Below are 26,413 nucleotides of genomic sequence, written 5' to 3'. Positions count from 1 at the left end.
TAGAAGGACTAGCTAGCAAGACAATACTGAATGAATGAGAACACATATCAGAAGATGGTAGCATCGTAATACACTTTGTATCTGGACTGAACTAGACAATCATATGCACCAAAGAAAACTGTTTCAAATAGGATGAGAAGCTGAAGAGTGGAAAGATCCCATGATGATTACTGTGAAGGAAAACTGGAAAGCAGGTCTGCTGAGGACGTGGAGGTTAATACCTAGGTTCTAGGGCTCGGTGAAGGCCTGCATGTCCAGAAGGTCTGGGCAGGACAGAGGGGCAGGCAAATTTCCAAGAGGTCTGGGCAAGACACGGGTTGGAGGTGTGGGTAGGAAGTTCCAAAGTCTGGAAGGATATGGGACTACAGGCAGGATCCAGAGTTCTTGGCAGGAGGCAACTCAAGGAAGGCCCCAGAAGGTCTTCAAAGAACACAGACCCTGGAAGCTTCCAGAAGGCCAGGCAGGACATGGGGGAGCAGGGGTGGAAAGGTGTGGTGGAAAATGTCCCAGACGGTCTAAGCCGAAGCCAAGGCCACAGGGAAGGTCAGTAACTTGAGCAAACACAACTGGGAAGGTTCCAGAACATGGGGCAAGATCTGGCTGCCATGGGGAAACTTCCAGAAGATCTGGGCAGAAAAGGGAAACGAAATATTATAGATGCTCTGAACAAGAGGATGGAAGGGGTAGGGGGGAGTGGGTCAGGGGCTTGCAAAGGGGGTAGGTCCCCGAATTTCTGGGCAGAACACGGGGAGTGTCGAATGTTCTAGAAAGTTGGGCAGGTCAAGGGTGGTGGGGGGCTAGAGCCCCAGACTTGGCCTCAGATCGGTGTCAACATATCCTGGCATTTGACCCTGCTCCCCAGAACAAGGTTGCAGAATCCTGCTGACACAACTCTGCCAGCTGAACACCAAAGCACCCCCACCATGGGTTCCCTGGGCTTCCCCAGTCCATCTAGCAGCCCCACCCCTGGCTACAGGAACCTCCACCCGACACATAGCAATCCATCCCCATTCCATTCTCTGCTGTTTCTGTTTTAGACCCTTTGTTTTGGGTTGAATTTGCTGTCACTTTCCGGGTTTTTTGAGTTGAAAAATGAGATCGCTAGTGTGTAGTGTTTCTGCATGCTTGTCTACCTTCTTGTTCTTATCCTGCCAGGTCTGGTTTTGTTCTGTAATACTTTTCTTATCACGTCTCCCAAATGGTTTCTATTTTCTGCTGGGAATGATGAGGGTGGGAAGTAGGGAGGGCATTGATATCTGGAATTGTGTTCTTAATTTGCAAACAGCAGAAATGACTCTTTTCTTGCTTAATACAGTTAGGAAAAGTATTCTGAGTTTCAAAATCCCTTCTGGATGCAAAATCTCCATCCTCCTTTCTCTCGTGTGCATGTTTTCACCTTGAAGTTCACACTACCTGATACGAACGGAGCCCTTTGCACATCTCAATTCTATTACTTCTACTTTGGGCTGTAGTTGTCATGTGTTTTATTTCTAAACGGGGTGAGGACTCAGTGTGTCTTCTAGTGGTGTTCTCAGGTGGCCTTGACCTGCAGCAGCTTGAAGCAGGGCTTCAGTTACCGGCCAGAAACTGAGGACAGACTGCGCAGTGAGCACACGGAAGCTGAGCCACTAGAGCAGTGGCAGACAGAGACTCAATCTAGAGTCTAGATCTAGAGCAAGCTTTGGCTACACTCAGCGCCCTGGGGACCACTGCACCTACTCCACTTGGTTGCCACCTGCCCTCTGAGGAGCCAACAAGGATCTCTTCCAATGGGGGCTTGCAGTCCCACGGGGGGCACTTCAGAGACTCTACTGACACACTGGCGGCCAGGGCAGTAATGTGGCCGAGGCCCTGTCTGTCTGGTCTGGCTGATCCAGCTGAGGAGCAGAAAACCCAGAAGACAGGGTCACTTGCAGGGAGCGAGAGGGTGGCCTGCAAGCCCCTTCTCAGTCAGAAAAGTGAGAGATCCCAAGCAGAGACCCCATCCCTCATGAAGTGTGTTCTCAAGGCCCACATCCTTCTTTCTTCTAGGAACATGAGTCCAAGGGTGGGAAAGTCTAAGACAGGGGCGTGGTCGTGGGCTCCACACTCTCCCAGGGACCCTGCAGGCATCCAGCTAGAGCCCTCCCTGGGCTTGGGGGATCCATAGTTTGGGGGTCACGAGTCATCTCAACGTCCCCTGCCAGCTTTCCCAGAAGGTGCATGTTGGTGTCACCATTCCCATTTTTAAGGAGCAGATGAATGCCCTGGGCTTTGGTCACCTCCCAGAGCTTCCCCCTCCCACCTGTACATCATGGATAAACACACACACACACACACACACACACACACACACACACACACAGTCACACAGAAACACACACATATACCCTGCTGAGACTCAGAATGAAATTTCAATGAATTTGTAGGTTAATCCATACTCTATTGGGAATTAGCAATCATCTGCTTGGTTATCTTTCTAGTTTTCAAGTCTTCAACAGAAGACATGGTACCTAATCTTTCAAAAAGGAGTCTGATTATTTCAGCCTACACTCTCATTGTCAGTCAGCTTTGGTTCCCAGAGTTCTTCAGGTTTTAGTCCATTTCAACAGGAATGTGATATTTATCACACGAAGCCTACTCATGGCAGCCACTCATTTTCTTTATAAGGTTGATGATGGCTGATTTGCACTTCCCTTTCTGTTTCTGATATTGGGAATGAGTATTTTTCTTTGTTGCCTCTTCTCTTTCACCAATACTTTGAATGCCTCCAGATAACCAGCCTTGGCTTTCTGGGTTTACCTCCTGTTCACTTCTCCTCTCCTCTTTGTATTTCCTTCGTCATGTCTTTGGGTAGGTAATCTAGTCTGACCTAACTTCCTGAATGGAGGCTGAGAAAATTTTCACCCTGTTCTGCTAGATGCCTGTAACGTGATATATTTTCACTAAGCACCTTTTCCGCTCCTTTCCCTGCACTTCTAACTTGTGGTAACCTCACATTCCTTAGACCTCACTGTTACCCAGTTTCTGCTGGGGCCTCTCTTCTCTGTAACTGGTTTAGGGCTAGTTACTAAGATTGTGGGGATTTGCTGGTTCTCTCTCGAGTAGTGATTCTCCCCTCGTTTCACTGCCACAGAGAAGGAACGCTAGTACTGTCAGTCATGGCAGACTTGTGATGCTGGGGTATGTCACGGCATGAACCTGCCCCGCCACGCCCCGCCACCCCCTGCTCCTGCCCAGGCCTTCTGGAACCATCTCCCCGCTGCGTGTCCCCTAACACTTTCGGGCGTCGCCCTCCGCCGGGCAGTCTGACCCGCTAGCGCGGCGAAACCTTCTAGAAGCCGCGCAAAGCCTGATGGGAGAGGCCGCTCAGTGCTTCCGGGTGGAGTGTGGGCGCCGAGCCTGAGCGGCCTGTCCTCACACGCCGGCGGCAGTTGCACTACCTATAGCCTGTGGAACCCCTGGAGGTTGTGTCCGGAAAGGTGCCAGAAGGTTTGGACAAGACAAGGGTGGGGTCGGGAGGAAGTGGAAAGGATATTCCACGGTCTGGCTGGGACACGGGGGCGGGGAAGTTCCACGGTTCTTGGCAGGACGCGAGTATCAGGGAAGATTCCAGAAGGTCTTCGCAGAGCACGGGGACTGACGGCTCCAGAGGTCTGCCAGTACATGGGATCCTCCCTGGGAACGTTGGGGACGCCTAGGAAGGACATGGAGCGGGGAGACGTCTCTAGCAGCACACGACAGTTGTAGCACAGAACAAGACGACGGGTGGAGCGTGAAGTCAGGGGCTTGTGGAGGAGCCAGGTCCCCGAAGCTCTGGGCCGGACACGGGGAGTGTTGAAGGTTCTGGAAGGGTGGGCAACGAACGGGAGGTGGGGGCTGTGCTACAGGCCCGGAGTCGGCGTGAGATCAATGTCGGCAGATTCTGGGATTTGGCCCTGGCCCCTGGCCCCTAGAACAAGGTTGCGGGATCCTGCTGATGCCACTCACACCGCAGAACCCCAAAGCACCCCGCACCCATGGGGTGCCCCAATCCATCTGGCAGCACGGCCCTGGGTAGAGGAGCCTCCTCCTGACACGTAGCACTCCCTCCCCTTTCCATTCCAAAACGGCAGGCCCGTTTTGCTGGCAGGTCCTTCGTTTCGGGTTGAATTGGCTGTCACTTGCTTGGCTTTTGAGATGGAATATGGGACCCCGGGTCTGCAGCATTTCCGCATCGCTAATGTATGCTTGTCTCCCTACTTTTCCTGCCGGGTCTTGAGGCTGTTTAGGTCTGGTTTTGTTTTGTGATGTTTTTATTACCGTGGTGCCCAAAATAGGTTCTGTTTTCTACGGGGACTGAAGGGGGTGGGAATTAGGGAGGGCATTATTACTTTGGAACTGTGTTTTTAATATGCAGACGGGGGAGGTGACTCCTATCTTGCTTAATAGTCCTGTAGTTACGAATGGTATTCTTGATTGAGGTTCAGGGTCCCTTATGGACATGAAATCGCCGTCCTCCTTCATCTCTTAGGGCCTTTTTCTCCTGTTACCTTTTTTGCCTTCAAGTTCACTCTGCCTGATTTTAATGGAGGCATTTCCACATCTCCGTTCTGGTACACCCTCTGCTTCGGGCTCTAGTCTCATGTGTTTTATTTCTAACTGGGATGTGCAGTTAAGGTGTCTTGTAGTGGGACCTGCTGGTAAGTAGACAGGGAAATTCTTCTTGTGTTGAAGCATATTCATTTTACCTTCATTTTTGACGTATCATTTCCCTTCATTAGAGTAGAGGTCCTGGTACACAGTGTCTTCACCCCACAGCATTTGGAAGCGATTGCCCTGAGGGACAGAAGTTTCTCCTGGCTTTTTGTGGAAAGACCAGGCATGGCTGAGGTGGTTGCTGCCCGAAGGTACAGCCTGGGTTTCCTCTGACTCACGTTCAGATTGTCCCTGACTAAGAATCTTGCTCCACCGTTCAGCTGTGGTCCGTCTCAGATTGATCTTCCTTCTGTGAGATTTACTGTTGACCTGCCACACTGAACTTTTTGGGTTGGGGGCTGATGACCCAAGTCGTCTTGGGAAATTGTCGTGTCTGGCATTATTTCTTCAGAGATTGGCGCTCTCTCTCTGTCCTCTCCTTCAAGGAATCTGGTTACATGGAGGCTAGGTGTGGGACTCTGACCCATGAGTCCCCCTTTGGCACTTCTGTTCATTCCTTTATTTTTGTTTCTCTGAGTATCAGTTTGGATATTTTTTTTTTTTTCTTTTTTTTCCCCATGGACTATAGCCTGCTGGGTTCCTCTCTGTCCATGGGATTTCCCAGGCAAGCAGTTTGGATATTTTGTGTAAACCTTTCTTCACATTTCCTATTGCTCTGTTTTCTAGCATCTGGTTAGCTGTCGTCCCATTCCATGAGTTTTCATTTTCAGATATTCTGTGTTTCTGTTCATTTCTTTCTCTTCGTGGAGGTTGTAATTCCTTCAAGGTTCGTTTGCCTGGTGTAATCAAGTCGATGTCAGCCATGATATTAACAGAAGGAAAACCAATTTCATTTTGTAGGTGTGGAGGCCCCACAGCGATAGGACTTAAGAAGTGACCACGGGAGGCTGTTTATGTAACCTTTTAGATAAAGAATTAATTATTTGAGAAGAATTTATAAGAGTAGGATTTCTCCTTGGTTTACCACATTAATGAAGAAGTAACAAAGTTTGTTTATGCCCCTGCTCAGTCTCAATATCTTCCTGTCTTTGATGATAAGGATGCTCTCCATCCTCCTAAGGTAGGTAGCATACCTTCCCCGGGAGTTTTGCCTCTTGCTTTGAGGGGAACAAAGTAAGGTCAGAGTGTGTCCTCTTGTACTGGGTATTTCTTACGTCATATTAAACCAAAGTAATCATTATGCAGAGTTTGTGTATTTTGTGAAGGCCTGCCTTGGGCCTTCTTAGTGTCCTCTTCACCTTGCCTGGAATGTTCACACAGTAAAGCTGAGGTGGTAGGTCTCCCCATTTTTCATTGAATTACACTCTTAGTCTTGAACAGAGGTCAGTTAAGGAATTGTAAGTAATTGTGTCTCATTTTAGGATGCAGCGATGCAGCTGACATTCCAAGTTAGCCCTTCATTGTGGGAGAAGCCGGGTACTTGATGAGGCATTGCCATGGAAACAAAAGGAAGTAATGGTGAATGATGGGAGCCAATGATAAACCAGTTTCTGAGTGCTGAGAGCGGCCAGTATAGCAGAGCTCTCATATCACATTTGAAGCATTTACCTTGAGGGCAGGTGGTGGCAAATTGACAGATTTTCCTGGTTTGCAGTTTGATGGTCTTGAGTGCTGGTCCTGAGTGGCCCACATGGCAACAGGCACCATGACTGTCTATACATGAGCTGTGGTAATTTCTGAGAAGTGTAGGCAGAGTTGTCCACCTGTATTGCATGGCATTCAAAACAGGGCAGTTTTAGTTCTTAATGACCGCAAGTCAAGAGGGCGGGAGGGAAACAGGAAATGTTAGTTTGGAAGGATGTAGCCAAGTTTTGAGGGAACGGGACTAGAAGAATTCAGAGTTTAGTCCAGTTTACAGTTCAGAAACATAACATAAAAGGTAGACAGCAGCAGTAGAACCTGATATTCATTCAGCTGTATTACCAAAACATAATATTCTCTCTCCTCGGTCACCCCCATTTCTATTGGAGACAACCATAGTGAGACCGCGTTTGCCAGTTTGTCTAGCTGCAGTCAGCTTGGCTTGATCATTCCGATGAGTGCAACAAGAATAGAGGTTGACCGTGTAGAATTCAAAACACTGTTTGCTGGAACTTTTCATGACGAGTGACTGATTGGACTTCTAAAGCTTGCTCGAGGCTGAGGAGCCAGAGCAGATAATTGCCATCAGACTTCGTCTGCAGTACCTAAGGTTTGGGTGAATTTGTCCTTTCTCGAGGGTCCCAGACCATCCTGAGGTTCCTGTGCTTGTCAGGAAGTGACCTTCCGTAGTGACCTGGGAAGACTGCCAGGAAGCCTATAAGCAAGCTTGCTGCGTGCTCAGTCGCTCTGGCACGTGTGACTCTTTGCAATCCCATGGACTGTGGCCCACCAGGCTCCTCTGTTCATGGAATTTCCCAGGCAAGAATACTGAAGTGGGTTGTCATTTCCTTGTCCGGGGGATCTTCCTGACTCAGGGCCCAAACACACGTCTCCTGCATTGGCAGGTGGATTCTTTTCCACTGAGCCACTGAGGAGGCCTCATGATCATCTCTAGTTCCATCCATCTCTATTGCTGAAGATGGCATTATTTAGTTCTTTTATTGGCTGAGTAATATTGCATCATCTTTTTCACCTCTTCCTTTGTCAGTGGACATTCAGGCTGCTTCCATGTCTTAGCTGTTGTAAATAGTGCAGCAGTGAACATTAGGGTACATGTGTCTCTTTGACTTACGGGTTGTCCCAGATCTATGCCCAGAAGGGGGATTGCAGGATGATATGCAGGTGTAATTTTCATTTTCTAAGGAACCTCCATTCTGTTCTCCCGAGTGGCTGCATCAGTTTACATTCCCATCAGCAGTGTAGGAGGCTTTCATTTTCTCCACACCCTCCCCAGCATGTATTCTCTGGAGATTTTTGTATGATGGCCCTTCTGACGAGTGTCTCGTGATATTTCCTAGGTAGAGTTTTGGTTTCCATTTCTCTAATAATTAGTGATGTTGAATATCTTTCATGTGCCTTTTGGCCACCTTTATTTTATTTTTTTTGATCAATACTTATGTGGGTCTTCAGCCCATTTTTCATTTTTTAATATCCATATTGTGATGTTGATTCTGTTTGTACATTTTGGAAATTAACCCCTTGTCTGTCTCATTGTTTGCGAATGTTTTCTCCCATTCTCTAGATTGTCTTTTCATTTTGTTTATGGCTTCAGTTGCCGCGCAAAAGCTTTTAAGTTTAATATGGCCTGGTTTGTTGAATTTTGCTTTTATTTCCATTACTGTAGTAGACAGATCCACAAGGTATCGCTGTGATTGATGTCAAAAGTGTTCTGCCTGTGTTTTCTTCTGGAAGTCTTATCAAGTCCGGTCTGATATCTAGGTCATGAATACATTTAGGTCATGAATATACTTATTTTTGTATATGGTATGAGAGAATGTTCTAACTCCATTCTTTTACATGTAACTGTCCCGTTTGCCCAGCAGCGCTTAAGAAGAGTCTGTCTTTACTCCATTTCATATTCTTGCCTCTTTCACTGTACATTTATTTACCATAGGTGCATGGCTTTATTTCGGGATTTTTATCCTTTTCCACTGATGTGTATTTCTCTTTTTCTGCCAGTGCCTTGCTCTTTCTGAGGACTGTAGCTTTGAAGTATGGCCACAGTCTGGGAGTGTGGGAAGTCTGGGAGTGTGATTCCTCCAGCTCCACTATTCTTTCGGAAGATTGATTTGGCTGTTCCAGAACTTTTGTAGTTCCGTGCAGATTTCAAACATTTTTTGTTCTAGTTCTCTGAGATATACCATTAGTAATTTTCTAGGGAGTGTATCGGGTACGTAGATGGTCCTGGGTATGAGAGTCAATTTGACAATATTGATTCCTGAAAAGCAAGAACATGGTCATATCTTTCCCTCTGTTTGTGTCATCTTTGATTTCTTCCATCAGGGTCTTACAGTTTTCGAAGTAGAGGTCTTTTGTCTCCTTAGGTACGTTTATTCCTAGGATTTTCATTCTCATTTTTCTCAGTGTTATGTTATTATTTATTTTTGACTGTACAGGGTCTTAGTCCTGTGCGGACGTTTCTCTAGTTGCATCAAGGGGGGCTACTGTCTAGTTGTGGTTCATGAGCTTCCCATTACAGTGGCTTCTCTTCTTACAGAGCACGGGCTCTTGGTCTGGCGGAGTTCAGTAGTTGCCGCTCCTGGTCTCTAGAGCACAGGTTCAGTAATTGTGGCACACACAGACTTAGCTGTTGTGTGGCATGTGGGATCCTTCTGGATGTGGGATTCATCCGGTGTCTGCTGCACAGGCAGGTGGACCGTTTACTCCGTAAGCCACCAGGGAAGCCCTGGTGTGTGTTGTCCTTTTGTTTGTTTTGTTTTGTTTTATTAAAGGATAATTGCTTTACAGAATTTTGTTGTTTTCTGTCAAACCTCAACATGAATCAGCATCGGTATACATAGATTCCCTCCCTTTTGAACCTCCTTCCCATCTCCCTCCCCACCCCACCCCTCTATGTTGATACAGAGCCCCTGTTTGAGTTTCCTGAGCCATAGACCAAATTCCCGGTGGCTGTGTTTTTTACGTATGGTGATGTCAGTTTCCATGTTACCCTTTCCGTACATCTCACCCTCTTCTCTCCCGATGTCCATAAGCCTATTAGTCTCCATCTCTGTTTCTCCATTGCTGCCCTGTAAAAAGTCTTCAGTACCATTTCTCTAGATTCCATGTATGTGTGTTAGGACACGATACTTATCTTTCTGTTTCTGACTCACTTCACTCTGTATAATAGGTTCTAGGTTCATCGACGTCATGAGAACTGACTCCAGTGTGTTCCTTTTAATGGCTGGATAATATTCCATTGTGTATATGTACCACAACTCCTTTATCCATTCATCTGTCGAGGGACATCTAGGTTGCTTGCATGTCTAGCTATTGTAAATAGTGCTGCAGTGAACAATGGGTCCATGTGTCTCTTTCAATTTTGGTTTCCTCAGGGTTCACGCCTAGGGGTGGGATTGCTGGGTCATATAGTGGCTTCATTTGTGGTTTTGTAAAGAATCTCCATACCGTCTTTCATAGTGGCTGTATCAGTTTACATTCCCCCAACAGTGCAAGAGCGTCCCCTTTTCTCCACACCCTCTCCAGCATTTATTGTTTGTAGACTTTTTGAAGATGGCCATTCTGAGTGGTGTGGGGTGATCTCTCAATGTAGTTTTGATTTACATTTCTCTCATAATGTGAGATGTTGAGCATCTTTTCATGTGTTTGCCATCTGTACGTCGTCTTTGGAGAAATGTCTGTTTAGGTCTTTCTCCTACTCTTTGCTTGGGTTGTTGTTTTTCTGGTATTGAGTTGTATGGGCTGCTTGTATATTTTGGAAATGAATCCTTTTCCAGTTGTTTCATTTGCTGTTATTTTCTTTCCATTCTGAGGGTTGTCTTTTCACCTCGCTTATAGTTTCCTTTGCTGTGCAAAAGGTTTTAAGTTTCATCAGGTTCCACTTGTTTACTTTTGTTTTTATATGTGTTTCTCTAGAAGGTGGGTCATAGAGGATCTTGCTTTGGCTTATGTCATTGAGTGTTGTGCCTATGTTTTCCTCTAAGAGTTTTATAGTTTCTGGTCTTCCATTTAGGCCTTTAGTCCATTTTGAGTTAATCTTTGTGTATGTGTTAGGAAGTGTGCTCATTTCATTCTTTTACATGTAGCTGTCCAGTTTTCCCAGCACCATTTATTGAAGAGGCTGGTGGGACCCCATTCTATTTTCTTGCTTCTTTGTAAAAAAATAAGGTACCCATAGGTGCCTGGGTTTATTTTCTGGGCTTTCTAGCTTGTTCCATTGGTCTATATTTCTGTTTTTGTGCCAGTACCGTACTGTCTTGATGACTGTGGCTTTGTAGTATAATCTGAAGTCGGGAATATTGATTCCTCCAGCTCCATTCTTCTTTCTCAAGACTGCTTTTGCAACTCGGGGTCTTTTGTGTTCCCATATGAATGGTGACATTTTTGTTCTAGTTCTGTGAAAAAGTGCCATTGGTAATTTGGTAGGGATCACATTGAATGTGTAGTTTGTGTTTAGCAGTACAGTCATTTTCACAACATTGATTCTTCTCCCCCGGGAACATGGACTATCTCTCCATCTGTTTATGTCATCTTTGATTTCTGTCATCAGTGTCTTATAATTTTCAGTATAGAGTTTTTGGTCTCCTTAGGTAAGTTTATTCCGAGATACTTAATTCTTTTTGTTGCAGTGGTGAATGGGATTGATTCCTTAATTTCTCTTTCTGAGTTTTTCATTGGTAGTATATAGAAATGCAAGTGATTTCTGTGTACTGATATTGTATCCTGCAACTTTACTAAATTCACTGATTAGTTCTAGTAATTTTCTGATACTATCTTTAGGGTTTTCTATGTACAGTATTATGTCATATGCAGACAGTGAGAGCTTTACTTCTTTTTTCCCTATCTGGATACCTTTTATTTTTTTCCCTTCTCTGATGAGCCCGTGATCATTATGTAGTGTCCTTCCTTATCTCTTGTAATCTTCTTTATTTTAAGGTCTATTTTGTCTGATATGAGGATTGCTACTCCAGCTTTTTTTGCTTCCCATTTGCATGGAATATAGTGTTCCATCCTCTCACTTTCAGTCTATATGTGTCTTTAGGTCTGAAGTGGGTTTGTTGAAGACCGCATATATGTGGGTTTTGTTTTTGTACCCATTCAGCCAGTCTGTATCTTTTAGTCCATTTACATTTAAAGTAATTATTGATATATGTGTTCCTATTGCCATTTCCTTAATTGTTTGGGGCTTTGTAGGTCTTCTTTCTTCTCTTGCATTTCTTGGTTATATAAGTCCCTTTAACATGTGTTGTAAAGCTGGTTTGGTGGTACTGAATTCTCTTAAGAAATGAGATCCTTGCTGGGTTCAGTAATCTTGGCCGTAGATTTTTTTTCCTTTCGGTACTTGAAGTAGATCCTGCCCTTCCCTTCTGGCCTGCAGAGTTTCTGCTGAAAGATCAGCTGTTAAGCATATGGGGTTTCCTTTGTATGTTACTTGTTGCTTCTCCCTTGCTGCATTTACTATTCTTTGTTTGTGTTTAGTCTTTGTTAGTTTGATTAGGATGTGTCTTTGCCTGTTTCTCCTTGGGTTTATCCTGTATGGGACTCTGTGCCTCTTGGACTTGATTGACTATTTCATTTTCCTTGTTGGGAAAATTTTCAACTATAATCTCTTCCAAACTTTTGTCATACTCTTTCTTTTTCTCTTCTTCTTCTGGGACCCCTATAATTCGAATGTTGGTGAGTTGGATACTGTTTCAGAGGTCTCTGAGACTGTTCTCAGTTGTTTTCCTTCTTTTTACGTTATTCTGCTCGTCAGGAGTTATTTCCACCTTTTTATCTTCCAGCTCACGGATTCGTTCTGCTTCAGATATTCTGCTCTTGATTCCTTCTAGAGTATTTTTAACTTCAGTAATTGTGTTGTTTGTCTCTCTATGTTTATTCTTTAATTCTTCTAGGTCTTTGTTGATTGAATCTTGCATTTTCTCCATTGTGTCTTCAAGGTGTTTGATCATCTTTACTATCATTATTTGGTGTTCTTTTTCAGATAGCTTGCCTGTTTCTTCTTCATTTATTTTGACTTGTGTGTTTGTAGTTTGTTCTTTCATTTGTGTAGTATTTCTCTGCCTTTTCATTAGTTTTTTTAAACTTATTGTATTTGAGGTCTCCTTCTCCCGGGCTTCAAGTTTGGACTATTTCTTCCTTTTGTCTTCTGCCCTTCTAAGGTTGGTCCAGTGGTTTGTGTAAGCTTTTATTAGCGTGAGATTTGTGCTGAGTTTTTGTTTGTTTGTTTTACCTCTGATGGGCAAGGCTGAGTGAGTTGGTAATCCTGTGTGCTGCTGATTGAGTTTGTATTTTTCTTTTGTTTGTTGTTTAGATGAGACGTCCTGTTCAGGGTGCTAGTGGTGGTTGGGTGATGCTGGGTCTTGTATTCAAGTGGTTTCCTTTGTGTGATTTCTCACTATTTGATACTCCCTATGGTTAGTTCTCTGGTAGTCTAGGGTCTTGGAGTCAATGCTCCCACTCCAAAGGCTCAGGGCTTGATCTCTGGTCAGGAAGAACAATTCCCAAGCAGTTTGTTATGGCATTCAGTGAGATTAAAACAAAAACCCCAAAACAAGAAACCAAAGATGAAGCCCAGACAAATGGGGTTTTGGGTTACAAAGTCGGGCAAATGGGGATTAAAATAATGGAATATAGAGATATACATATACACCCTTGAGAAAAGTCAAAATAGTTCAACAAGAATAAAGTACAGTAGATTGAACTGGCAAACAAAGGAAATAAAAAATTATATTTACCAGTTAAGAACAAAACTAGTGAAAGCATGAACTGGAAAACAACACCAAAGCAAGGTGCCAAGTGGGGAATAAAGCAATGGAAATAAAACTAACAAATATGTTGAGAGGAAAGGAAAGAAAGAAAGAATAGCTGTGCAAAGTTAAATAGAGGAGGATGAAGAAGTTTTATATACATTAAAGATTAACTTCAAGGGGAACAGAATAGTAGGAAAGTCAATGAAAGGAATACATATAGAAAATTTATGGTAGATTTTAAAAAATTAAAATTTAAAGTTATAAAAAGGAGAAAAGAAAAAAATCACAGAAGAAAGGAAAAAGGAAATCTCCACAGAACTGCAAGAGCCCAACATCGAGGCAGAGATTTATAACAAGAATAAAGATGTGACTGAGTATACACATATATACATATACCCATAAATAAAATCAAAACAGTCCAACAAATATAAAGTACAACAGATTGACCTTGCGAACAAAGGCAACCAAAAATTATATCTACCAGAACAAAATTAACTAAAGCACAATCTGGAAAGCAAAACTAAAGCAAGGTGCCAATTTGGGAATAAAGCTATGAAAATAAAGCTGGCAAATATGTTGAGATGAAAGGAAAGAAAGAAAAAATAGATGTGTAAAGGTAAGCAGAGGTAGATGAAGAAGATTCAGATACATGAGAGATGAAGTGCAAGGGGAAAAGAACAGTAGGAAAAGTGAAGGAATAAATGAAGAAAAAATAATAATAGGTTTAAAACATTAAAATTAAAAAAAGAGGAAAAAAGTAGAAAAGTGGAAAACTTCACAGAATTGCAAAAGCCCAATGTGGAAGCAGAGGTTTATTTAAAAAAATCTCCACAGGTAAATTAGATATCATGGTGCCAACACAATCAACAACTATAATGGGGGGAGGGGGTCGGCAGGGAGGAAAAGAAAAAAAGAGGAAAAACCCAAAAGAATCGACAGAAGAAGTCAAAATATAAGAATCATAAATGTTTTTCTTGAGTCACTGCTGTCAGAGTCCTTTCCCTCCCTGGGAGTCACAGTCCACCTCACCTCCCTAGGATGCCCTCCAACACTTTGCTGGTCTCTGGACCTGCTTTGGGGGCATCTCATATTCTAACCTGGTCCTACTCCTGTGTGTTGTTCTCTTCAATGTCCACAGCTATCAGAACTAGTGCATTTTAACTTGTGGGAGCTCTCAGTGTCCTTTTATACATACCATAGACACAGAGTCTGCCTCGTTGGTCCTGTGGGTTTAATCTGCAGCTTATAAGGCTGGTGGGAAGGTTTTGGGTCTTCTTCCTTTGCCACACTGCCCCTGGGTTTCAATTATGGTTTTATTTCCACCTCTACATGTTGGTTTTCCGTTGGGGTTTGCTCCTGAGGCTGCCCTGGAGGACTTGGGTTTGCCCCTGTGAGGGCCAGGTGCGGAGGTGGTGCAACTGCTTGGGTCACAGGGCTTCTGGCAGCACCAGGTACTCAGGGGAGTTGGCGGCTAGGGCAGCAGAAAATATAGTGCCCTGGAAGGGTATGGCAAGCAGTATTAGTCCATACGCTCCAGTATTCTTGCCCAGAGAATCCTCTTCGCTGACGGAGAAGCCTGGCAGGCCACAGTCTACAGGATGGCAAAGAGTTGGACACTACCGCAGTGCCCTTGTGTGCATAGACGCAAGAGTTTTTGTGCCTGCGGCAGCTCTGCCCCAGTGACTGTTAACCGTGAAGATGGCACAGCTGCGTGGCGTGAGATGACCCTGGAAGTGCCAAGTGTGCAGGGACATGGACTGCCTCTGCTGCAGCAGTTATGGCCGAATCAGAGTCTTTTTGTAGCTGGTGATCAGAAGGCCTCTTTGGCCAGTCTTTCTCCGTAGCTCTGCCCATTCAGGCACTTAGAGGGCTCCCTTGCCTGGGGTCCATCTCTGTTGTTTGGTGCATCAGGCACATAGAAGGGCCCGAGTGGCAGGGGTCGAACTCTGTAGATCGGCAGATTAGGCACTTAGAGAGGCACCCTGGGTGGGGTCCTACTCTGTGGTTCAGTGCGTCAGGCATTTGATGGGCCAGTCTCTCTATCGTTCAGCTGCCCGTGCTGGTGCGTGGGGAGAGAGAGGCTATGGTGATGGCTTCATCCCCTACACGTGACTCAGCAGCATTGCCTTGCTTCCATGGCTGCCTGGCTTTCTTCCACAGGCATTTCCCACCATAATCTCCCCCTTCACATCCCCTCGCCGTGTCTCCCACAGTCAAGAGCAGCCCTCACCCTGCGGTTGCTCCACAATCCCTAAGCTCCAGCTCCCAGCTGATGTGCCTTCCAGGGGACCTGTGTCCGTGTCAGGAGTATGTATGGCTGTGGAAAGGACTGTCTGGTTCTCATTCCATTTCGGCGGCCACAGATCAACTGTTTCACTCTGAACCTCTGACTCAGACATTGCCCCAGTGTTGGGATCAGACCCCTGCTTCAGTTTCCCCACTGGCTGAGGGCCAGTCCAGTCCTGCCCTTAGTCCTGTTTATCCCTCTAGTTCCTTTGTCCTACTGAGTTTTCCGTGGCTTTGTATATTCTGTTCCACTGGTCGGGCGCTCCTGTCCACTCTCAGCTGGTGTTCCGGACGCATTTCTGTGTCTAAAGGTGTATTCCTGATGTATCCGTGGAGAGAGACGTACTCCACGGCCACCTACTCCTCCACCTTCTTATTCTCTCCCTCGCTGTCCTGATGAGATAGTGGATAGGACAGTCTCCTCGGTTTCTCTATCTGAGGTTGCTCTTCAGGAGCACTTGGGGTGGTTCTGGGTCTGAGCTGCTCTCGAGACTGGCAGTGGGAGCACGGGTGGCCTGAGGGAAGGGACAGATGTAAGAAGAGCAGACAGCACCAGGTGGGAAGGGGTCTGGACATGGAGAGGGTGGTACCACGTGGGAGGCTGACTGGCTGGGCAGATCAGCAGCCCCTGCAGGACGCTGGCTCTGACCCCCTCCTCGGTCTTGGTCCCCTGCACCCGGTGCTTCGGCCCGAGTTCACGTCGAGTGGGAGGACCTTTGGCCATAAGCAGGTTGAGGCCCAGCCATCCCTGAGAGAGGACACGTGACGAGAGCCAGGGGCCGAGGGTCAGGACACTGATGGTCCCCACCCGAGGGGCGTGGCTGGCTGATGCACAGTCAGCCCCCATCCTGGGCCTCAGCTGGTCCCGAGGCAGGTACCTGTCAGGGGCTGCCCCCCACCCTGGGTCTCCTCAGGGTGACAGGCAGCAGCAAGCGAGGCATGTCCCTCAGACAGGAGCCCCTGAGCACAAAGGGCAAATGCCCCGGTTGAGAAGGGAGACGGGGCCCCTGGGGGCGGGGAGGGAATTTCTGGAAGGACCCTAGACACTGGGAGCTTCAAGGGTGCTGATGAGTCCCCACAAGGAAATGTTTCAGATGTGGGCACTGCCTGGTGCTGGGGGGCTTTCCCTCCAGCAAGTGCTGGTGTGTGGGTCGGGTGATGAGCCGCAGGGCCTCCCCCTTAGTAATGTGGGGCCATGTGATGCCCAGTCCCCGGGAGACATGATGGCATGTGGTCCACGCTTCCTAGCACAGGCACTGGGCTCCTGGCTGCTTCTCCACTAGTTCCTGCACTCTTGTCACTGCCCTCTGCATTTTTCTCAGAGCTCATACAAGTCAGAATTACCGAATGGAGCATGTTCCAGCTCTTCACACAGGTCAGCCTTGAGATCAGGACACCTCATGGAGATCGGGGGGTCCATGCAGAGTGTGAGGGTCACGAGGAGACAGCCCCAGACCATCTGACCCTCGTGCTCTGCCTAATGGAGAACAGGAGCATGTCTTCATCTAGCATGAAGGCTTGAACAGGGCAAAGCCACTGTGTGTGGGAAAGGGCTGCAAGCCCTTCACTGCCCAGAGCCGTGCTCAGCCGAGAGCCAGAGGTACCGGAAGGTGGGAAGGGCGGCCAGGACTCCTGCTGTTCAGATGAGACACCAGACGTGGCTATAAGAGCCACACACTTGCTGACTTGTGCCCTGGCTTCCCTCACCTACAGGTTCAAGCCCCCACAGGGATGATGCTCCTCTTTACCTTCCTCCTCTTCATGGGATGGCCACTGGGCTTCGTTGAGCCCTGTGAGTATCAGTTCTTCTGTTTCTTGACGAGGATGAGACCTGACTTAATTGGGGTCATTTTAAGGGTCTGAATGGAATTTTTGCCATCTTAGCCAGCTGAGATCTCCATCTTAGCAGTTGTGCAGTTGGTGAGCACAGGGTGTCCGGGAGCAGGGGGATGGTCAGTATGGAGGAAGGCTCCTCTAAGGACAGGTGGACTCAGGGGCCTCAGAGTGAGCCCGAGGGAGTCTCTGGCTGTGGCCCTTCCTCATTGGAACAGGCAGGCATGGTGGGTGCAGGGAACTCAGGGAGCCTGTGGCCCCTCATGACTACAGGCTCTGCGTGAAAAGGTGGGTCCATCCACAAAGCAGAGACTCACACCCCTGAGAGACCAGGACCTTTCCTGAGAGCCTGTCTCTGAGAAGAAGAAAGCTCCTGGGTGTACCTGGCATCCTGGAGTCCAGGAAGCTCGTGCTGCCCCGGCTCAGACCCCACTGAGGACTGAGCTGTGCATCCTTAGGGAGTCCTTGAGGCTGAGGGAACGGGCCGGCTTGGGCAGATGCGGTGAGTGGCAACGAAGGAGGAGTCTGACTCTGCTCTGTTTATTCTAGGGACCTATAACGTACAGTGCTATGAGTGTGCAGTGAAAAACACCTTTAATTGTCCAGAACTTAGAACGTGTCCTTATCATATTAGGCGCTGTTTTACTGTCTCCATGCGTAAGTACCAGATTATCTTCTTACTCCAATAAACAAGTCACCCCACCTAGGCAGTTTCGGGGGACAGGGCCACTCTTTTCTCTCTCTGTTCCGATCCTGAGAAGATGTTTCTAGGATGAGGCTCAGCCCCAGGAAAGGGCAGGCAGTAATAGCCTCTTGCAGAGACACATAGCCTGCCACGTGGGCCCTCCTCAGGTGTCCTGCTGTGTCTCCAGGGCTGGAAGAACTGCTGCCACTCAAGGCCTCTGCTCCTTGGCCATCCCTGGTCAAGTAGGTAGATTCCCCAGTGCAGCTTAGGCAGTTCCTTGTTTCCCACAGGAGCATGGTCCTCTGGCAAGGTTTTCCAACAAAGTGGGCCTAAAATATGGATGCACCTTAGGTCCCTCAGGAAACTGCTTACCACAGAAGGAGCTGATGTAGAGGTCCATCATCTGAGCCATACTATAGGGGCTTTCTGGTTGAGGGTCTGTGTGATCTTTGGGACATCAGCAAAAGCGTATTTCCTGGTCTCCATTCATTTCTGGGTCCCTAGATTCCTTACGACAGATAATGAACAGAGTGACTCCTTTGTATCGCTTCCTGACAAGGGACTGTAAAATTACTTAGGGATGCCAGATGCCTAGATAAGTTGGCAGTGTAGATGGAAAATCATTGCTAGGTGAAGGCGTTCATGGAGTAATGAGAATTCTAGTGAACTTGAATATTCTTGCTTACTCAAGAAGTTTAGGCACTGGGGACTTCCCTGGTGCTCTGGTGTTGAGAATCTGCCCTTCAGTGCAGGGGACATGGGTTCAGTTCCTGGTTTGGTGAAAGGTAGTAGCTGAACCATGAAAAGAAGCCGAGATTCTTGGTCTCCGGATGAGAAGAATTCAATCCGGGGCCAGAGAGAGGCTTGATTGCTCAGAGCTTTTGTGTAATAAAGGTTTATTAAAGTATAAAGGAGACAGACAAAGCTTCTGACATAGGCATCAGAAGGAGACAGAAAGAGTACCCCCTTGCTCGTGTTAGCAGTGGAGTTATATACTCTGCAATGAATCAAAAGAATGTCTGGGGGTTGTAAAGACCTCACCAGAGCTACTCCCATAGTTCACATTTTAAGAGAACAGGGTTAGCCAGAAGATTTAATCCAGAGACTGTCCTCATGTAGGATACTTTATTGTTATATAATCCTAAGGAATGTAGAGGAACAAACAAAAAAGTTTCTCCTTTCTTCCTCTTTGAGAATTCCACCCTCTCTCCTTGGGGACCCCTAGACTTCTTATCAAACTGCCTAGGAAATGACTCTGTCATGGGGAACTGAGATCCCACAGGTGGCAGGGCAACTAAGGCCGTCTTCTACAACTACTGAGCCCTCATGCTCTGGAGCCCATGGGCCACACCGAGAGAGAAGCCTGGGTGCTGCAAGGAAAGCTCCCACATGCTGCATCTAAGACCTGATGTGGCCAAAACTTTGTCATATGTAAACATTTTTCAAAAGGATTTAAGGCCTTGTGATAAATAAAGAGGAACAAGGGATCAAATTGCCAACATCTGTTGGATCATTAAAAAAATAAAGAGTTCCAGAAAAACATCTACTTCTGTTTTCTTGACTATGCCAAAGCCTTTGACTGTGTGGATCACAGCAAACTGTGTAAAATTCTTAAAGAGATGGGAATACCAGACTACCTGACCTGCCTCTTGAAGAAATCTGTATGCAGGCCAAGAAGCAACAGTTAGAACTGGACATGGAACGACAGACTGGTTCCAGATCAGGAAAGGAGTATGTCAAGGCTGTGTATTATCACTCTGCTTATTTAACTTATATGCAGAGTACATCATGTGAAACGCTGGGCTGGATGAAGCACAAGCTGGAATCAACACTGCCGGGCGAAGTATCAATAACCTCAATACCCAGAAGACACCAGCCTTACGGCAGAAAGTGAAGAAGAACTAAAGAGCCTCTTGATGAAAGTGAAAGAGGAGAGTGAAAAAGCTGGCTTAAAACCCAACATTCAGAAAACTAAGACCGTGGCATCCGGTCCCTTCACTTCATGGCAAATAGGTGGGGAAACGAATCAGTGAGAGACTTTATTTTGGGGGGCTCCAACATCACTGCAGATGGTGACTGCAGCCATGAAATTAAAAGACACTTGCTCCTTGGAAGAAAAGCTATGACCAACCTAGACATCATATTAACAAGGAGAGACATTACTTTACCAACACAGGTCCATCTAGTCAAAGCTATGGTTTTTCCAGTAGTCATGTATGGAGATGAGTCATGTATGGACTATAAAGAAAGTTGCACGCTGAGGAATTGATGCTTTTGAGTTTGGGTGTTGGAGAAGACTTGAAAGGCCCTTGGACTGCAAGGAGATCCAACCAGTGCATCCTAAAAGAGATCAGTCCTGAATATTCATTGGACGTACTGATGCTGAAGCTGCAACTCCGTACTTTGGCACCTGATGTGAAGAATCGTCTCATTGGAAAAGACCCTGATACTGTGAAATATTGAAGATGGGAGGAGAAGAGTACGACAAAGAATGTGATGGTTGGATAGCATCACCGACTCAATGGACATGAGTTTGAGTAAACTCGGGGAGGTGGTGATGGACAGGGAAGCGTGTCATGGTGCAGTCCATGGGGTTGCAGAGTCGAACATGACTGAGCAACTGAACTGAACAAATAAAATTTGTGCGCACCAGGACTCATGTGAAAGGAGTTGTGACCCCACAAGAGACCAAGGCAGACTTGCCTGTGAATGTTTGAGAATCTCTGGCAGAGGCGTGGGTTGACAGTGGCCTGCTGCGGGGTCGGGGGCACAGGCCGCAGCAGTCCTGAGAGGTGTAGCCTGTTGGCATAAATCCTCTTGGAGGAGATCACCATTTGCCTGGCCATAGAGCCTGCAGCCTATCATAGACACTACAGACTCCAGGACTGGGCTGCCCTAGGCCAAACTACAGTGAGGGAGCACCACCCCGCCCATCAGCAGAAAATCAGATTAAAGATTTACTGAGCAAGGCTCTGCCCACCAGAGCAAGACCAGGTTTTCCCCACAGCCAGTCCTCATCAGGAAGCTTGCACAAGCCTCTCATCCCCATCCATCAGAGGCCAGACAGAATGAAAACCACAATCACAGGGAACTAATCAAAAAGATCACATGGATCACAGCCTTGTGTATCTCAATGAAACTATGAGCCATGCAGTGCGGGGCCACCCAAAGCGATGGGTCATGGTGGAGAGTTCTGACAAAACCTGGTCCGTTGGAGAATGGAATGGCAGACCACTTGACCATTCTTGCCTTGAGAACCCCGTGAACAGTATGGAAAGGTAAAGATATGATACTGAAAGATGAACTGCCTAGGTTAGTATCCAATACCCTACCGGGAAGAGCAGAGAAATATCTCCAGAAAGAATGAAGAGGCTGAGCCAAAGCAGAAACAACCCTCACTTGCAGATGTTTGGTGGTGAAAGTCTGATGCTGTAAAGAACACTGTTGCATAGGAACCTGGAAGGTTAGGTCCATGGATCAAGGTAAGTTGGATGTTGTCCAACAGGAGATGGCAAGAGTGAACACTGACATTTTAGGAATCAGTGAACTAAAATGGACGGGAAAGGGAGAATTTAATTAAGATGACCGTTATATCTACTCCTGTGGGCAAGAATCCCTTAGAAGAAATGGAGTAGCCCCAATAGTCAACAGAAGAGTCTGAAATGCAGTACTTCGGGGCAGTCTGAAAAGTGACAGAATGGTCTCGGTTTGTTTCCAAGACAAACCATTCAACATCACAGTAATCCAAGTCTATGTCCCAGCCACCAATGCCAAAGAAGCTGAAGTGGAATGGTTTTATGAAAACCTACAAGACCTTCTGGCATGTGTGCATGCTAGTTGCTTCAGTTGTGTCTGACTCTCTGCAATTCTGTGGACTGTAATCTGCCAGGCTCCTCTGTTCATGGGATTCTTGGGGCAAGAATACTGGAATGGGTTGCCGGACCCTCCTCTAGGGGATCTTCCCGACCCAGGGATCAAACTCGCATCTCTTACATCGCCTGCATTGGCAGGCAGGTTCTTGACCACTAGTGCCATCTGGGAAGCCCCACAAGACCTTCTAGAACTAACACACAAAAAACGATGTCCTTTTCATCATGGGGAATGGAATGCAAAAGTAAGAAGTCAGGAGATACGTGGAGTAACAGACAACTTTGGCCTTGGAGTACAAAACGAAGCAGGGCAAAGGCTAACAGTGTTTTGTCAAGAGAATGCACTGGTCATAGCAAACACCCTCTTTCAACAACACAAGAAGTGAGTCCACACATGGACATCACCAGATGATGAGTCCCAAAATCAGATTGATTATATTCTTTGCAGGCAAACTTGGAGAATGTGAAGTCGCTCAGTTGTGTCCGACTCTTTGCGTCCCCGTGGACTGTAGCTCACCAGGCTCCTCCATCCATGGAATTTTCTTGGCACGAGTACTGGAGTGGGTTGCCGTTTCCTTCTCCATGGGATATTCCTGACTCAAGGGTTGAACCCGGGTCTCCCACATTGCAGGCGAACGCTTTACTGTCTGAGCCACCAGGAAGGAAACTTGGAGAAGCTCTATACCATCAGTAAAAAGAAGACCCAGAGCTGACTGTGGCTCAGATCATGAACTCCTTATTGGAAAATTCAGACTGAAATTGTAGAAACTAGGAGAAACCACCAGGCCATTCTGGTGTGAGCTAAATAAAATGCTTTGTACAGTGGAAGTGACAAATAGATTCAAGGCATTAGATCTGAAAGACCGAGTCCCTGAAGAACTGTGGACGGAGGTTCATAGCATTATACAGGTGGTGGTGACCAAAACGATCCCCAAGAAAAACAAATGCAAGACGGCAAAATGGTTGTCTGAGGAGGCCTTCCAAATAACAGAGAAGAGAAGTGAAAGACACAGGAGAAAGGGAAAGATGTATCCATCTGAATGCAGAGTTCCAGAAAATAGCAAAGAGAGATAAGAAAGCCTTCTTAAGTGAACAATGCAAAGAAATAGAGGAAAACAGTAGAATGGGAAAGACTAGGCATCTCCTCAAGAAAACTAGAGATGCCAAGTGAACATTGCAGGCAAAGATGGGCTCAATAAAGGACAGAAATGGCAAGGATCTAACAGAAGCAGAAGAGACAAAGAAGAGGCATCAAGAATACACAGAAGAACGATACAAAAAAGGTCTTAATTACCCAGATAACCACAATGGCATGGTCACTTACTTAGAGACAGACATCCAAGAGTGTGATCACGTGGGCCTTTGCAGCCATTACTACGAGCAAAGCTAGTGGAAGTGATGGAAGTCCAGCTGAGCTATTTCACATCCTGAAAGATGATGCTGTTGACATGCTACACTCAATATGCCAGCAAAGTTAGAATACTCAGCAGTGGCCACAGGACTAGAAAAGGTCTGTTTTCACTCCAGTCCCAAAGAAGGGCAACACCAAAGAATGTTCAAATTGCTGCACAATTTCACTCATTTCACATGCTAGCAGGTTGATGCTGAAAATCCTTCAAGCTAGGCTTCAACATTACAGGAGCCCAGAACTTCCAGATATACACGGTGTATTTAGAAAAGGCAGAGGAACCAGAGATCAAATTGCCAACATCTGTTGGATCATCGAAAAAGCCAGAGAGTTTCAGAAAAGCATCTACATCTGCTTTACTGACTACACCAAAGCCGTAGACTGTGTGGATCACAACAAACTGTGGAAAATTCTTAAAGAGATGGGAATACCAGGCCACTTTACCTGCCTCCTGAGAAACCTGTATGCTGGTCAAGAAGCAAGCAGTAGAACCAGACATAATAGTGAACTGGTTCAAAACTGGGAAAGGAGTACATCATGGCTGTATATTGTCACCCTGCTTATTTAATTTCTTGAAAGATTACATCCTGTAAACTGCCAGGCTGGATGAATCACAAACTGGAATTAACATTGCCAGGAGAAATATCAGCAGCCTTAGATATGCAGATGGGGCCACCTAATGGCAGGAAGTGAAGAGGAACTAAGGAGTCTTGACGAAGGTGAAAGAGAAGAGAGAAAAGGCTGGCATAGAACTCAACATTCAAAAATGAAGATTCTGGCCTGCAGTCCCATCACTTCATTGCAAATAGATGTGGGGGATATGGAAACAGTGACAGATTTTATTTTCTTGGGATCCAGAATCGCTGAGAATGGTGACTGCAGCCATGAAATTAGAAGATGCTTGCTCCTTGGGAAGAAACACACGTAAAACAGCATGTTAAAAAGCAGAGACATCACTTTGCTGACAAAAGTCCTTATAGTCAAGGCTACGGTTTTTGCAGTAGTCACGTAGTCCAGTGAGAGCTGGACCCTAAAGGTCGCTGAGCACAAAAGAATTGATGCTTTTGAACTGTGGTGTTGCAGAAGATCTTGAGAGTCCCTTGGATGGCAAGGAGATCAAACCAGTCAGTCCTGAAGGAAATCAACCCTGAATAGTCACTGGAAGGACTGACCCTGAAGCTGAAGCTCCAGTACTTTGGCCCCCTGATGCAAAGAACCAATTTCATTGGAAAAGATCCTGAAGCTTGGAAAGATTGAAGGCAGGAGGAGAAAGGGGATACAGAGGATGAGATGGTTGAATGGCATCATCAGTCAGTGGACTTGTGTTTGAGCGAACTTCAGGAGATAATGAAGGACAGGGAAGCCTGGCGTGCTGCCTTCATGGGGTTGAAAAGAGTCAGATATGACTGCATGACAGAACAACAACAATATTTAGGGATGGAGCTCGTTAACATAGTTGTGCTCTGATATTGGATGTTTAACGCATGAAATCTGTGTTTTTCATTTCTGTTTCTTTTTAGGTTTGAATTCTCGGGAAATACTCGTCGTCAAGAACTGCACATTTAACTGCACATTTGTGTATAGAGACGAAGAGCCTCCGGAAGCCCCCAGAAGAAAGACGACTCATAGATTTAATAGTTTTTATTGGGTTAATTGTTGTGGTGCGAACATGTGCAATTTCCAGGGACCTAGTAATCTGGAGAGGGACATCACAGGAGATTACACACTTGAAGAGGATATCGAAGATAATGCGCAATTGGTGCATTCAGCTTTGTTCCTGAGCATCGTCTCCATTCTAGTCAGGAACACGCTGACCTGAGAAGCCCCCTTGGGAGGGGCTGATCATCTCCCCATCTCTCACAAGTTAGCTGTCCTTTACTCTCCTGTCAGCCACACTCACAAGAACACACTCTCTTGTGTCCTTTGCTATTACTCTCCCTGACCCCTAGAGCCCCTGGTTGATGAGTTCCCCATTTAGCACCTGTTGCAAGAGAGAAATAAACACCAGACTCGTTCAGGTACTGTGGACTCAGAGATTTCTTTGTGGTTTTAATGTTTGATCTTTCTTCCCCTCAGTAGGTGTCACTTCACACATAGTCAACAACCTCTTGCCACTTTAGGAAGCAGAGGCGGAGTATTTTAACAACAGCAGAAGCGTCACAGGGCCTAGTCTACATGCCCACCTAAAGAGTGGCCCCAGGTTCGCTCAGACCACGTGCCACTGAGGCACCCGAGCCTGCACGCTCCCAGTGTTCAGGTGGGGACGGTGGAAGTCCAGAGTGTGCTTGGCGATGCAGTGGAGTGAGGACAGGCAGAGCTGCCATGGAGACTGTGCATCTTCTGCAGGACTCGAGCCGTCTCCCACGGTGGCGCCTGGCTTCCTAAGAGTGACAGAACGTTTCTCCAGATGCTACCTACTTAGGAGGGTGAGGGCCCTAAGGCCAGCTTCTGACTGCCTTCAAGTGGCAGGTACAGAAGTCCAGGCGACTGCTGTCACGCTCCGTGCTCCCAAGGTCAGTATCAGGAAAAGGTGTTGACGGAACAGAAACTTAGACCATCTTTGCTCTCTTCCTCCTTCTGCTCCTTTAAGTCAACCTGAATTGAAATGACTGAGATAAAACAGTGCATCAAATTCACATTTTAACAGCACTTGCTGCCACGTTTAAGAATCTTTCGCCAAATCCAGGATCATGAAGAACTTGCTTCATGTATTCTTCTGAGGCTTTTACACTGTTAGCTCTTATGATTAAGTCTCTGGCATTTGAGTCGGTTCTTGTCTGAGTGAGATAAAGGTCCAACTTCTTTTTTCCCCACGTGGCTAGAAAGTTGTCCCAGCAACATTCCTCGAAAACAGATGCTCCCTGTTGAATGGCCTTAGCCCCTCTGTAAAAACTCAAGTGACCACAGGCGTATCATTTCATTTCTGGACTCTCAGTTCTGGTCCATTGATCTGTCTGTGCTTGTGCCAGTACCATCCTGACTTGAACAGGTTTGCTCTGCAGTAAGCTTAGAAATCTGCACACGGGAATCCTCCTGCCTTGTCGTTCTTTTTTAGGATTACACTGGCTATCTAGGTTCTTTACATTCCATGTGAATCTCAGAATCAACTTCGTACTTTCTACACAGGAGAACATGGAATTTTCAGAGCATGCGTGCGTGCCCAGTCGTTTCAGTCGTGTCGGACTCTTTGCGACCGTATGAACTGTAGCCCATCAGGCTCCTCTGTCCATGGGATTCTCCAGGCAAGAATGCTGGGGTGGGTGGCCATGCCCTCCTCTGGGGGATCTTCCCAGACCAGGGA

General features: G+C 46.4%; 2 protein-coding genes across 2 annotated transcripts in view; one reads left to right on the top strand and one right to left on the bottom strand.

Annotated features, from left to right (window-relative positions):
- GLI4 (GLI family zinc finger 4) overlaps positions 1 to 26,413 on the bottom strand; it is a 413,072-nt gene that overhangs the window by 237,484 nt on the left and 149,175 nt on the right. The window lies entirely within an intron of this gene.
- Positions 17,052 to 24,931, top strand: LOC136144791 (glycosyl-phosphatidylinositol-anchored molecule-like protein). Its single transcript, XM_065902656.1, has 3 exons — positions 17,052 to 17,109; positions 17,700 to 17,807; positions 24,633 to 24,931. The coding sequence occupies exons 1-3, from the start codon at positions 17,052 to 17,054 to the stop codon at positions 24,929 to 24,931; spliced, it is 465 nt and encodes a 154-aa protein (XP_065758728.1).

This window comes from Muntiacus reevesi, chromosome 12 (genome assembly GCF_963930625.1).
Source record: "Muntiacus reevesi chromosome 12, mMunRee1.1, whole genome shotgun sequence".
Lineage (NCBI taxonomy): Eukaryota > Metazoa > Chordata > Mammalia > Artiodactyla > Cervidae > Muntiacus > Muntiacus reevesi.
This window is presented reverse-complemented; position numbering and strand designations above follow the sequence as displayed.

What these genes read in the sequence shown, in the direction of transcription:
- LOC136144791 (XM_065902656.1), top strand. Translation starts at nt 17,052, where the DNA reads ATGCTCCTCTTTACCTTCCTCCTCTTCATGGGATGGCCACTGGGCTTC. An exon ending in ACTGGGCTTCGTTGAGCCCT is followed by an intron (nt 17,110 to 17,699) that starts GTGAGTATCAGT and finishes TGTTTATTCTAG; the next exon opens with GGACCTATAACGTACAGTGC. An exon ending in CTGTTTTACTGTCTCCATGC is followed by an intron (nt 17,808 to 24,632) that starts GTAAGTACCAGA and finishes GTTTCTTTTTAG; the next exon opens with GTTTGAATTCTCGGGAAATA.